Source organism: Myotis yumanensis, unplaced genomic scaffold (assembly GCF_028538775.1).
Source record: "Myotis yumanensis isolate MYYU_CA2020_CCGP unplaced genomic scaffold, mMyoYum1.0.hap1 SCAF_19, whole genome shotgun sequence".
NCBI classification, from domain to species: domain Eukaryota; kingdom Metazoa; phylum Chordata; class Mammalia; order Chiroptera; family Vespertilionidae; genus Myotis; species Myotis yumanensis.
Window position 1 is genome coordinate 9,231,677 of NW_027223770.1, and position 12,810 is coordinate 9,244,486.

The 12,810-nt window shown below is 46.0% G+C and overlaps 2 protein-coding genes and 1 non-coding gene across 5 annotated transcripts in view; 2 read left to right on the plus strand and 1 right to left on the minus strand.

The window, feature by feature from the left end:
• PTPN11 (protein tyrosine phosphatase non-receptor type 11) overlaps window positions 1–1,735 on the minus strand; it is a 79,631-nt gene extending 77,896 nt beyond the window's left edge. For all 3 annotated transcript variants that reach the window (XM_070399833.1, XM_070399834.1, XM_070399832.1), the window contains exon 1: window positions 1,526–1,735. In XM_070399833.1, the coding sequence (XP_070255934.1) occupies window positions 1,526–1,539 (14 nt within the window). In that variant the 5' untranslated portion in view covers window positions 1,540–1,735. The remainder of the gene's footprint in view (window positions 1–1,525) is intronic.
• A 6,024-nt stretch (window positions 1,736–7,759) lies between these two features.
• On the plus strand, window positions 7,760–11,607 carry RPL6 (ribosomal protein L6). Its single transcript, XM_070400284.1, has 6 exons — window positions 7,760–8,020; window positions 8,129–8,227; window positions 9,024–9,167; window positions 9,643–9,691; window positions 10,798–10,982; window positions 11,411–11,607. Exons 1-6 carry the CDS (start codon window positions 7,760–7,762, stop codon window positions 11,561–11,563), a joined length of 891 nt encoding a protein of 296 aa, XP_070256385.1. The 3' UTR covers window positions 11,564–11,607.
• Window positions 11,608–12,673: 1,066 nt separating this feature from the next.
• Window positions 12,674–12,810, plus strand: LOC138998229 (small nucleolar RNA SNORA2/SNORA34 family). Its single transcript, XR_011469098.1, has one exon. It is a non-coding gene; the product is annotated as a small nucleolar RNA SNORA2/SNORA34 family (small nucleolar RNA).

Below are 12,810 nucleotides of genomic sequence, written 5' to 3' on the forward strand. Positions count from 1 at the left end.
TGTTTTGAGAAGACATTCCTAATATTTTGAAAAGTCTCTCATTCAAATAACCCCAGCTGCTTAAAACAGTTTTTCAAATGTCTATGACATTGGCCATACGGGACAATTAAGACTAAACAATGAGTCTTATATGTGAAATGTCTATAAAGAGAGGCGATACAAAATAGCAGGATTGCCATCTGAAAACAAGAGGTCACACACTCTTGTTTAACAACAAAATTAAGGCTTAAAAAATAATTGTCAACATTATAAAATAGTAAGAGCAACATGGTGATTAAACAGTGGGGATTCTGGCTCCACCACTTATGGCTGAGTGACCTTTGGCAAGTTGCCTAACTCCTGAAACTCAGTTTACTCATCTTTAAAAAGGGGGTAGATAATAGCTTGGCTGTCACAGCTCCGTGGTTGAGCTTCCACCGCTGAACCAGGAGGTCACAGGTTCGATTCCAGTCAGGGCACATGCCTGGGTTGCGGGCTCGATCCCCAGTAGGGGGTGTGCAGGAGGCAGCCGATCAATGATTCTCTCTCATCATTGATGTTTCTATCTCTCTCTCCCTCTCCATTGCTCTCTGAAATCAATAAAAATGTATTTTAAAAAAAGGGGGGGAGGGATAATAGTACCTACCTCGTAGGGTTATAGTGAAGATTAGATGTGTCTGGCTTACAGTAACAGCTTAACAAACGTTAGCTATCAGGATTACCCTGAACTTTCAAAGGATCTCGTTAATCCGCTAATCCTCCTTGCGACTCTAAGGTTCCGATCCTGTCATTTATCTGCAGGTTACGTCGGAGCCTCAGTTTCCACATCCGCAAAACGGCGGGTGATGAATGCTTCCTGGCTTCTAAGGTTGTGATGAAGGATTCAACAACGAGAGACACAGCTCCCTTCCCTCCCACCTCTCAAAGGCGAAGGTCGCTGAGAAAGGAAATACTTCTAATAGCTGCTGATACAGTCAGTGTTTCCATTTCTGGCACGTGAGGGGAGGGAGGGGGTGATGCAAACGCGCATCTAAAGGGGTCGGGGGTCCTGAGCGAAGCCCCCAAACGCGCGCGGGAGGCGGTGGCCGCCAGCAGCTCCGCCGTCGGGGGCCCGGCCCCGCGCAGCGCCCTCCGCTTCCCTCCGGCCCCCGGGCCCCGGAGCCTCCCGGCGAGCGGGGTTATTTCGGAATCACCATGAGGCAATTCTCATGAGGCAATGGGTCAGGAATGCGGCGCCGGGCCGGGCCGCTGGCGTCCGCGGGTCCCGCGGCGGCTCTACCTGCCCCCGTCCAGACCGGCATCCCCGAGGCTGCGGGAGCCGGAACTCGGGGAGGCAGGAAATGAATGGGGACCGAGGGGTGGGGGCGCGGTGGGGCCGGGCCCGGCCCGGGAGGGCGAGGAGGTTGGAAGAAAGCATCTCCCTCGGGCTCCCCCCCGACTCCGGACGAGCGACCGGAGCCCCCCCCGGAGCGCCCCCTCCGGGAGGGGCGGACGGACCCCGGCGGGGGACGGGCCGAGGCCGCGCCGGGCCCCCGGGGCTCCTCACCTCCGCGATGTCATGTTCCTCCCGCCCTCCGGCTCCGCGACCGGCGCGCTCCTGGCTCAGGCGCCGCTGGGCCCGGTCACCATCGGGATGGCCCGAGGGAGGCCCGCTCGGGACCGGACGCGGGGGGGCAGAGCCAGCGGGCCGCTCGCAGACCCCCCTCCAGGCCTGGGGATCCCGTAGACTGTGCCGCCGCCCCCCAGCCCGGCTGGCTCCTCCTCCTCCCCCGCCCGTCGCCGCGGGCGCCCTCGTGACGTCACCGCGCCGCCGCCACTTCCTGCTTCCCGGTGGCCGCGCCGGCTGCGTGGTGGCTGTTGCAGCCGCGCCTCTCAGTCCACCAAGCACCCTCATGCTCTCCTTTATTATTTTTTTTAAATGTTTTTGTTGATTTCAGACAGAGGAAGAGAGGGAACGAGAGAACATCAATGATGAAAGAGAATCATCCGTCGGCTGCCTCCTGCACGCCCCACTCTGGGGATGGAGCCCGCAACCCCGGGCAGGTGCCCTGACGGGGAATCCAGCCGTGACCTCCCGGTTCATCGGTGACGCTCCGCCGCTGAGCCAGCCGCTGGGCTCACGTCCTCCCGTGGCCTTTGGCAGCGGGGCAGTGCCGGGCGCTCCCACGACCCGGCCGCTTCCGGTCCCACCGCTCCAGTCCATCCCGGAGCTGACTGCCAAGTGGGACACCCATTCATTTCATTCCCCAAATCGCAGCTCCGCCTAAGGAGCTGGGTGACCTTGGGAGAGTTGCTGAACTTTCTCGGAGCCTCCGTTTTCTTCATGCCTTCATGCCTGTACGATAAAGCTAGTGATGATTGTATTTTCTTCATAGGATTATTGTGAGGATTAAATATGAAACATGCTTGGAACTAGGCCTGGCCCGTTTGGTCAGTGCTTTGCCCTTGTTAGCTTTAGTAAGATAATTAAACACCAGTTGAGTATTTTCTATCTGCCAGGCGCCCGTTCTAGACTAGGGGGATACAACAGTGAAGTGAAAAGGCAAACATCCCTGGGTTCTCCTGGGAGGAGCTACAGTAATCAAGAAAAACACTCGCCCTAGCTGGTTTGGCTCAGTGGATAGAGCATCAGCCTGTGGACTGAAGGGTCCCAGGTTCGATTCCCGTCAAGGGCACAGGCCTGGGTTGCAGGCTTGATCCCCAGTGGGGGGCATGCGGGAGGCAGCCAGTCAATGATTCTCTCTCATCATTGATGCTTCTATCTCTCTTTCCCTCTCCCTTCCTCTCTGAAATCAATAAAGATATATTTTTTAAAATACTCAAGATAATACTCTCAGCCTCCTTTCTGGTCTTTCCCTGAAAATGGCATTTGAGTAAAGCTCAGATGCAGAAGCAATCAGAGGGAATAAGTTAGGGGACTAGCATTTCAAGCACAGGGGAGAGGCAAGAGCAAAGGCTCTCAGGCCCTGATGCCTCTTGTATTTTAAGGACAATAAGGAAGTGTCTGGCTTGGGGGAGAGGGTGGTGGTGAAGGATGAGTCGTAGCAGATGAGGTAAGAGAGATGGAGATGGAGATGGTAGAGGACCCGTAGGCTATTATCAAGACAAGTAATAACAAGTGTTGGAGAGGTGGTGGAGCAAAAGGAACCCTTTTCCCTGCTGGTGGGAATACAAACTGATAGAGCCGCTGTGGAAGAGAGTGTGGAGGTTCCTCAAAAAATTAAAAATCGAGTTGCCACATGCCCCAGCAACCCCTCTTCTGGGTATCGACCCCCAACATTTGAAAACATTTATTTGCAAGGATATCTGCGCACCTATGTTCCTTGCAGCATTATTCACAGTGGCCAAGACATGAAAACAACTGAAGTGTCCTTTATCAGAAGAATGGATAAAGAAGATGTGGTACATATATACAATGGAATATTACTCAGCCATAGGAAAAGGTGAAATACTGCCACTTGCAACAACATGAATGTCATGCTAAGCAAAATAAGTCAGACAGAAAAAGTTAAGAACCATGTGATTACGCTCATATGTGGGATATAAAACTCAGAGCAACAAACAAAAACTCATAAACACAGATGACAGTATGGTGGTGACCAGAGTGAGGGGGGTAGCAAAGGGTAAAGAGGGTCAGATGTACAGTGACGGAAGGTGATTTGACTTTGGGTGGTGGGCACACAATGCAATATACAGGTCATGTAGCATAGAAATGTGCACTTCAAACCTATGTAATCTTATTAATCAATGTCACCCCAAATAAATTTAATTTTAAAAAATAAACAGTGGCCCTTAGCCAGTTTAGCTCAGTGGATAGAGTGTCGGCCTCCAGACTAAAGGGTCCCGGGTTCAATTCTGGTCAAGGGCATGTGCCTGGATTGTTGCCTTGATCCCCAATGGGGGGCATGCAGGAGGCAGCTGACTAATGATTCTCTCTCATCATTGATGTTTCTCCTTCTTGCTTCCTCTCTGAAATCAATAAAAATATATTTAAAAAAATAAACACTGAACTGGAGAGCCATGGAAAGATTTTAGCAGAAGAGGAATATAATCTCTATGTTTTTTAATTATTGCTCTGTGTACTCTGTGAGGAATCAGATCAGGAGGGCAAGACCAGTAACAGAGAAACTAGTTCAGAATAGTAGAATACTAGAGTATTCCTGGCTGGAGAGGAGGATGGTTCAGAGTAGAGGAAGAAGGTGGAGCTGTTATCTATACCTATGACATATTAAAAGCCACAGAAGTAGTAAGTGAATTCAACCCACATTAGGTAGCGCCAAAATCCTTGCTTTTTTCCTCCCAATGCTCCCCTTCTCACTCGATAAAGAACTGGCACACGGTGTGCTTCATCAGCATTGAGGAAAAAGTAAGCTCCTCACAAAAATCATCTTTCACCCTGGCCGGTGTGGCTCAGTTGGTTGGGCATCATCCTGGGCTCCAAAAGGTTGCCAGTTTGATTCCCAGTCAGACCACATGCCCAGGTTGCAGGCTCGATCCCCAGTAGGGGACATACAGGAGGCAACTGCTCTCACATCGATGTCTCTCTCTCTCTCTCTCTCTCTCTCTCTCTCTCTCATCCTCTCCCTTTCCCTTTCTCTAAAAACAAAAAACAATTTAAAGAAATCTTTAGAAAAATTGTCTTTGTCATAGCTGGTAGCTCAGTTGGTTAGAGGATTGTCCCCATACATCAAGGTTATGGGTTCGATCCCTGGTCAGGGCACATACAAGAAGAAAAAACCAATGAATACATAAATCAGTAGAACAATAAATCAATGTTTCTCCATCTCTCCTTTCCACTGTCTCTTTCTCTCTCTAAAATCAAGTAGATACATTTTTAAAACTTGTCTTTTATATATGCAAATTTAACCTAGGTAATAGGGGTTCCACAAGAAGTTGCCCAACCTGTTTCTTTTTTCACTCTCCCTAAATCCTGGCCACCTTGATGACTCAAACATCCTAATTGATCTTAGGCCTGCAGGTTTGCCCTTTCCTATCCATTCTCCACATAATAACCAGAGTAATCTAAAACACAAATCTAGTCACTCCCTACCTGGAATGGATTGCTTTTAGGATGAAGTTAAAAAAAAAAAAATTATTTTATCAACCATCTTGTCTGGTTCCTGCTCACTGCACCAACCATGCCTCTCTCTACCACTCACCTCATTCTCTTTGACCCAGTCATGCTGAATAAGTCTCACTTCCCCTCCCAACTCTGGGCCTTTAAACAATCCGTTCCCACTCCCTAGAGGGTTCATTCCTGACCCCTCCTTCCCATGAACTCCAGTTTATGCCTCAGGTCTCAGACTAGAAGTCAAGTCCCCTGGGATAGGAAGCCTTCCATGATTCTCTCAGTCCAGGTTCTATGGTCCCCAACACACCTTTCCCAGCTTAGAACTGAACACCCTCCAATATAAACTCTAAGATGTAGTATCATATGGGGGTTAAGTCATTGATCTCCAAAGCTCAGCCTGGGAGACCATAGGTAAGTCTCTTGACTCTGTGTCTCAGTTTCCTTCTCTGTAAAATGGATTAATCAAGATACTACCTACCCCATAGGTTAGGTTGCAAAGAATAAAAGAGCTAATATTTATGAAGTACAGTAAGTTCTTATTTAATGTCCTATTTAGGTTCTTGGAAACTGTGACTTGAAGCGAAATGACATAAAACAAAACCAATTTAACCATAGACTAATTAATAGAAAAAAGAGTTAAGTTCCTATAGCACAACTGCCTGCTAGTTTTCTGTCTTTCTGTGGCACTAAGAGACATGAGTCAATGTAAGTGTATATGTGACTTTGAATAAGTCACTTATTGTAATTGAGCCTTAGTTCTTTCATCTTAAATTCCTACCTCACAGGGATGTTTCATTAGAACTTAAAATGATTTAGTGTCTGCTTTATAATTAATAAAGCACTGCACAAATTTAAGAGAATTTTATATGTGGCACAACCAGGTGCTTAATGTTTACTTTATAATTAACACAGTACATTGATTATATTTTGCCCAATTTAATGAATGTTAAATTTTGCAATACCACAACATAACACAAGAGGGAGGCCTTTCCATTTTTATTTCAACAGTAGGTCATCTAACAAATACTTTGGGGCTTTTTCTACGTGAAAGTCTCTGAGGGTGTCAGAATTTTTGAGGGGTCAATAAAACAACTCTGCACTTCACTCATTCTTATACATTTTCTGGAATAGCAGTTTCTCGGAGATGCTTTGCTCAGAATGTTAAAGCTGCTGACCTGCCTCTTGCATTTATTATTGTTCCAATAGCCACTTTCATCTGCCAAATTTGCATTTAATTTATTTTTTTAACAGAGAGAGAGGAAGGGTGGGGGAGAGAGAGAGACATCGATTTTTGTTGTTCCACTTATTTATGCATTCATTGGTTGTCTCTATGTGCCCTGACCAGGGGTGTAACAGCAGCCTTGATATATCAGGACGACGCTTTAACCAACTGAGCCAGGGCCAAATTTGTATTTATTCTTCCAAATCTTAAACAAAAACCACCGAAAACAATCCCGAATTTCCCAGAAGAAAGAACTTATATTCATTTTCTGTTTTCCCATTGAGCGTGTGTTCTTTGAAGCAGGAATATATTTTATTCATTTTAAATTCTAGCTTTCCTGAACCTCTGCCATTGCGCGTAGTCTGATTAGGGGATATAAGCATTAAGCCAATTGTGGAGAAAATGTCCGCGGAAGGTTCCCAATTAGCCTTTCATAGAAAAGATTTCAATTTACTTGGGGATCAGATTCTTCATCCATCTATTCCTTCTAATATTGATAATGTAGTGCTCTCCAGTGTCTTCGGTAAGGAAAATGTCGGTTCCCAGAAGTACTGTGAGAATTTATTGGTCTATATAACATGAAACAATTAGAGACAAAAGGTTCTTCGCTTTCGCCTCTTAGAAAAAACAGCTCTCTAGTATGACGCTTTCAAAAGAAGAAAAACTACATTTCCCATGATGCCTCCGACCCGGAAGGAAGTGATACTCGACCCCATCCGTGATGCTTATAGACCGGAAGCCAGGACCTTAGTTCTCTTTCCCATCTTGCAAGGTAAGAATGGCGGCGCTCCTCTGCAAGACTCGATTTCAGGACCCCAATCCTTCGCCATCCGAACCAGGAGGGTATCAAGTCGACACCTGCAAGGGTCAGACATGTCTGGGGCCAACTGAGACGCCTCCCAGGCGCTTCATTTGCCTCGCTTGGGTTTGCAGTGGGACTCGAAGAGGGTGAGGTGGAATGCCGTAGAGAGCCTCCGGGTCTCCGGCCGCTCGCTACCCTCTTGGGCTGGGGGAATGGGGCCCTCCGGGGACCCGTAGCCGGCTAATGGGCCCGCAGCGACCAGGGCGATGGGCGCGCGCTGTGGAATCCAGGGCCGGGCTGCCAAAAGACGCCGCTGAGCGTGTCTCGGCCACGTTGAGATTTGGGGACGAGGCCCAGTGCTACTTTCTCGTCTCCCCACGCTCGCGACCGGAAGTGTCGTGGGCTTTTTCTTTTTATCCCCAACGTGGCCAGAGTTTGGGCTAATTTTGTAAGATGCCTTCAAATCTTGAAGTGTATAGTGGTTTGAAAGAACACCCAAGTTAACCACTGTGAGGTCTGGCTGCACATGCTGGGTTTGGAGGGACGCCTATGTCCTGGGAGGGATGAAAAGGACTTTACCGCCACTTAGAGGGGGCGGGCTTGTCTGGGAACCCCCTTGGACAGTTAGGATACTGCCTTGTTAGGGGATAATTGTACCTTTAAAAAAAATGTTACTTATTGGTAGATGGCGGGTGAAAAGAAAACCGAGAAGCCGGATGTTAAGGAGAAGAAGCCCGATACTAAGAAGAAGCCTGACACTAAGGAGAAGAAACCTGAAGCCAAGAAGAAGGCCGATGCCGGCGGCAAGGTTAAGGCCCCTAAGAAGGGGAAGCCCCACTGCAGCCGAAACCCCGTCTTGGTCAGAGGAATTGGCAGATACTCCCGGTCGGCGATGTATTCGCGAAAGGCCATGTACAAGAGGAAGTATTCGGCCCCTAAGTCCAGGGTAAGGAAGGGGTGCGGGACACCACTGACCATCGATTCCATACGTTGTGTCTTAACCTTAAATTTTTTTGTCTGCCTCTGACGCTTTGTCGCACTTGTGTTCTACTAGATTGAAAAGAAAAAGAAGGAGAAAGTTCCTGCTACTGTCACAAAACCAGTTGGTGGTGACAAGAATGGTGGTACCCGAGTGGTTAAACTCCGCAAAATGGTAAGCTCTGGGGGACACTGTAGTTGGATGTTTAGTTGAAGCTTGAAAACTGTTAGGGTCTTTTTGAGTACTCAGGTTTTGGAATTTTATGTTTGCCAGAGACTTACTTATGGAGGAAAATGGGTTCTGGGTTTGCAATGTGGCTGTTTTGTTATTAAGTAGAGTTACTTTTCTTTGCTTTTGTTTCTTCGCATGTAATGTAAAGAAAGGTTTGTCGCACACGGTGTTTGTGAGAGTTAAGAGCCTAGGACACTCGCTACCAAGGTTATAGTTCATTGGTCCATAGAGCAGTGTTTCTTTTGTTTTTGTTTAATGTAGTTTCATTGATTTCAGAGAGGAAGGGAGGGGGAGAGTGATAGAAACATCGATTATGAGAATGATTGATTGGCTGCCTCTTGCACATCCCACACTGGGGATTGAACATGGGGGCAAGGCATGGGGTCTTCCTTTTATAATTGAACTGGCAGTACTGGTCTGGACTGTCTGGTTTTGTACAGTTTGTTTTCCTTCATGGAAAAAAATGGGAGGAAAATGGAACAGATAGGAACACACATAATTTGAATGGAAAACAAGCCATGCCTCCTTTATAACATATAATGTTCTGGAGTAGTATAGTCAGGGACCTGAGAAAAGCTTGAGAAGCACAGTTACCCAGTGTATAATGAATGATGATAGCTTGTCATGCAATCTCTAAAGTTTGAAGTAAAAGGGTTGTAGCAAAGGTTTGATTGACTATCAGCTCTGCTTAAGCTGATTGGCTTACTTAAATAAATTTGGACCTGTGGGTTCTCTCCAGCCTAGATATTATCCTACTGAAGATGTGCCTCGAAAGCTGTTGAGCCATGGCAAGAAGCCCTTCAGTCAGCATGTGCGGAGACTGCGGGCCAGCATCACTCCCGGGACCATTCTGATCATCCTCACTGGGCGCCACAGAGGCAAGGTGAGCTTGTGGTGTTTGATCGTAGTGGGTGCGTTCTGGGTAGGACTCTTTCTTCAGCACCCAGTAACTAGCGTAAGATGTTTAGCCCAATGTGTACAATAATTTATTATTACTTCCTGCTGTTGGTAATGTAACTTGTTACAGTTGAATCAAATACCCCTATACCCAAAATGTTTATGTATTTGGGTTACTTCCTTTGGCTAGGTTTGCAGGAGCAGGATACTGAGTGAAAGGTTATTAATTTCTTAATGTGGAAAGTAAGGGCTGCTCCTTTTTTAAAAAGAGAACAAGCACACGAGTATTGCTCATATCCTAGTGTCACCCCTGTTAGCAGTTTGGTTCAGTTGCTTCCAGAGCTGCTACGTATATGCATATATAGACATCTCCTTTACCAAATTTAGAGACCTGTGATTTGGTTAATTCAGAACTCAGTTTCTAATTGCAGAAATGTCTACCATTTCTGTTTAATTTACAGAGGGTGGTTTTCCTGAAGCAGCTGGAGAGTGGCTTGCTACTTGTGACTGGTAAGAAAGCCCTTGGATTTTATATTCTCTGAAACTTGTCTTTCGATATTTTTTTTTAACTGAATTTAGAGAGGAAGGGAGAGGGAGAGAGAAACATAAATGATGAGAGTAAATCATTGATCAGCTGCCCCCCTACTGGATATTGAGCCCACAACCTGGGCATGTGCCCTGACCGGGAATCAAACTGCAACCTCCTGGTTCATAGGTCATTGCTCAACCGCTGAGCCATGCTGGCTGGGCTGAAATTTGTCTTTTTAAGTGCTTGCAGTATACACTTAGCTTCCACCTATGTGGAAGTTTTAATGCCATGAGATGCTGAGCCCCATTTCATTGCCTTATATACATGAGTTCTAAGGAATCAGGTATTTTAATGTTATGTAACAACATTATTAAGTAACTGTCACCTAAAATGCAGAATGGTTGGTACCAGCCCCAAGGAATGCGTCCTACCCAAGACTCGTAATTGGTCTGCCATTTGGCAATAGAATGGAGTTCCTAAATGGGCAAGAGAAAAATTGAGGCCACAGGGTTCAGGCTGAACCTGCAGGCCAAAGAGGTGGTGGAGGGACCTTATTTAACCTTGGGGCACGGGTTGTTGGTGGGCCTTACTTGCAGCAGTTGACAGTGCCCGGGTGCAGGCGGACATAACACTTGGAGCAAATCATCTCATCTCAATTGTACTTCTGGGCGAGCTGGTGGGGAGAGGGCTCAATGCTGTCCTGCACCAAGTGCAGGGTGGACTCTTTATGAATGTTGTAGCCTGAGAGAGTGCAGCCACCCTCCACCTGTTTATCTGCAAAAATCAGATGTTACTGGTCAGAGGTGATGCTCTCTGTCTCGGATTTTAGCTTTGACTTTCTCAGTGGTGGCATTGGGCTCAACCTTGAGGGTGATGGTCTTGCCAGTCAGGGTCTTCGCAAAGATCTGCTGCCTCAAAGAGAAAGAGTGAAAAAGTATTGATGGAGGCAGCAGAAAGAGCAGTCAGGAATTTCTTCAGCTCCAGAGAAAATTCAGAAATTCAACTCCCCCGATTTCACCAAATTCAAAGTCAGTTCTTAGAGCTTTGCTTCCCTGTTCCCTCATTATATTGATTTCTCCCCCCTTAGGACCTCTGTCCCTCAATCGAGTTCCTCTTCGTAGAACACACCAGAAATTTGTCATCGCCACCTCCACCAAAATTGATATCAGTGGTGTGAAAATCCCCAAACATCTCAATGATGCTTACTTTAAGAAGAAGAAGCTGCGCAAGCCCAGACACCAGGAGGGCGAGATCTTCGACACGGAGAAAGAGGTGAGCTGCTGGTTCTGTCTTTGCTCTCATAGCCATGCCTCCCCAGTTCAGGAGTGAAAATAAACAAAAGGAAGAAAAATGAAAGTTGTAAATAATGAGGAATATCTGGGGAGTAATATTGTTCAAGATTCTGCTAAAAACGGTTCTTAATACCAGGTGGGAGCTCAACTCAACAATCCTGAAGTTTTGGCAGAACTCTTGAGTTACTGCTTCTGTTCTGTTGGGAATCCGTCCTTACGTGTCTTTGGTGTGTTATTGCAGTGACAAAAGGATAAGAGCTGTTGTTTTTGTTATATTTCCCAGCCCTCCAAGGAAAGCGGTATCAAAATTGCTTTCTAAATATTCTTGGGATTTGAGTGTTTGAAATGATTAATCCAGGAGTTTGGTACTTGTGCCCAACTCTTATATGCTTTTCTCTTTCTTTATAGAAATATGAGATTACAGATCAGCGCAAGGTTGACCAGAAAGCTGTGGACTCACAAATTCTGCCAAAAATCAAAGCTGTTCCTCAGCTCCAGGGCTACCTCCGCTCTCTGTTCGCTCTCACCAATGGGGTTTATCCTCACAAACTGGTGTTCTGAATTTCTTGTAAGAACCCGATTAAAGAACTGATATGTTTCCTGTGTCTTTTTTTTTTTTTTTTTCTTGTACGCCTCGATATGTGTTTGACTCGGCCAAAGGGAATTGGAAGCACTTCCTGAGGGTCCAGAGTCTCATTTTTTTCACCCAGCACCTGCCAATATAAAATAGCATTTCTCCAATCACTGAGCCAGTTAGTGTACATGGATGAGATAGGTCTTTTATGTCATAGACTCATCCCATTCAATGATTTACAATCCATTTCTCCTCCATTTAATTCTCAGCCTCACCCCTATAATCATCTATAATAAAAGCGTGATAAGCTAATTAGATGACAAAGCCAGGGCTTCGAGTGAAGCCCGGGACCCAGGTGCCAACGGCTAGGGGAAGGAAGGCCTACTCTTGCACGATTTTCGTGCTTCTGGCCTCTAGTTAATAATTTATTAAAGCTTACACAGCAAATGAATATTGTTATTTACCCTCCTTTTTAAAACTAATATATAGTATATTGTATGACTATAGAAATACACATTTTGATAATTCCATAAAAAGTGTCTATCTTTAGTGCTACATAGTGCAGTAGTCCCCACTTATCCATGGGGGATGTGGTCTAAGACCTGGTGGATTCCTGAAACATGAATAGTGTCAAATCCTGTGTATACTGTTTTTTTCTACACATACATACCTATGACGAAGTTTATATATTGGAGGCATCAATAATGGGGCAATTAATGCTGTAATAAGAATTATGTGGATGTGGTCTTAAAATATATTCACCTTTATGCTGAGATGAAGGAGGCATTGTGATAAGGTGTTAGGCTGTTGACTCAGGAGGATCATCTGCTTCGGTGACTCTGGATCACTAAGCCATGACACTCTACAGTTGGTCTTCTTATAACTAGCCAGCTAGCATATGTAGCATGTGTACATTGGACGAAGAGACAATTCACATCCTAAGTCGGACGAAGAGAGACTGTTGAGAGATTTTAGCACATGACTCGGGATGGTGCACAATTTAAAACGAATTATTTCTGGAATTTTAATGTTTGTGGACTGGTTGACTGCAGGTAACTGAAACCGTGGAAAACAAAACCTTTGGTAAGAACTGTCTCTTGGCCCTGAATCAAGGCCAGCAGTTTGCTGAAGCTGCTGGTTTCAAGCAGGAGCCTAAAGAAATGTCTTTCTATGGTCTGTTGGCCATTTCAGAACTTAGGAAATGTAATGGTCAATTCATTAGAAAGAAACATCT

Excerpts from the sequence above, each read along its gene's own strand:
- RPL6 (XM_070400284.1), top strand. The coding sequence starts at position 7,760 with ATGGCGGGTGAAAAGAAAACCGAGAAGCCGGATGTTAAGGAGAAGAAG. Across the intron at positions 8,021-8,128 it reads ATTCGGCCCCTAAGTCCAGG|ATTGAAAAGAAAAAGAAGGA; the intron begins GTAAGGAAGGGG and ends GTGTTCTACTAG. Across the intron at positions 10,983-11,410 it reads TCTTCGACACGGAGAAAGAG|AAATATGAGATTACAGATCA; the intron begins GTGAGCTGCTGG and ends CTTTCTTTATAG.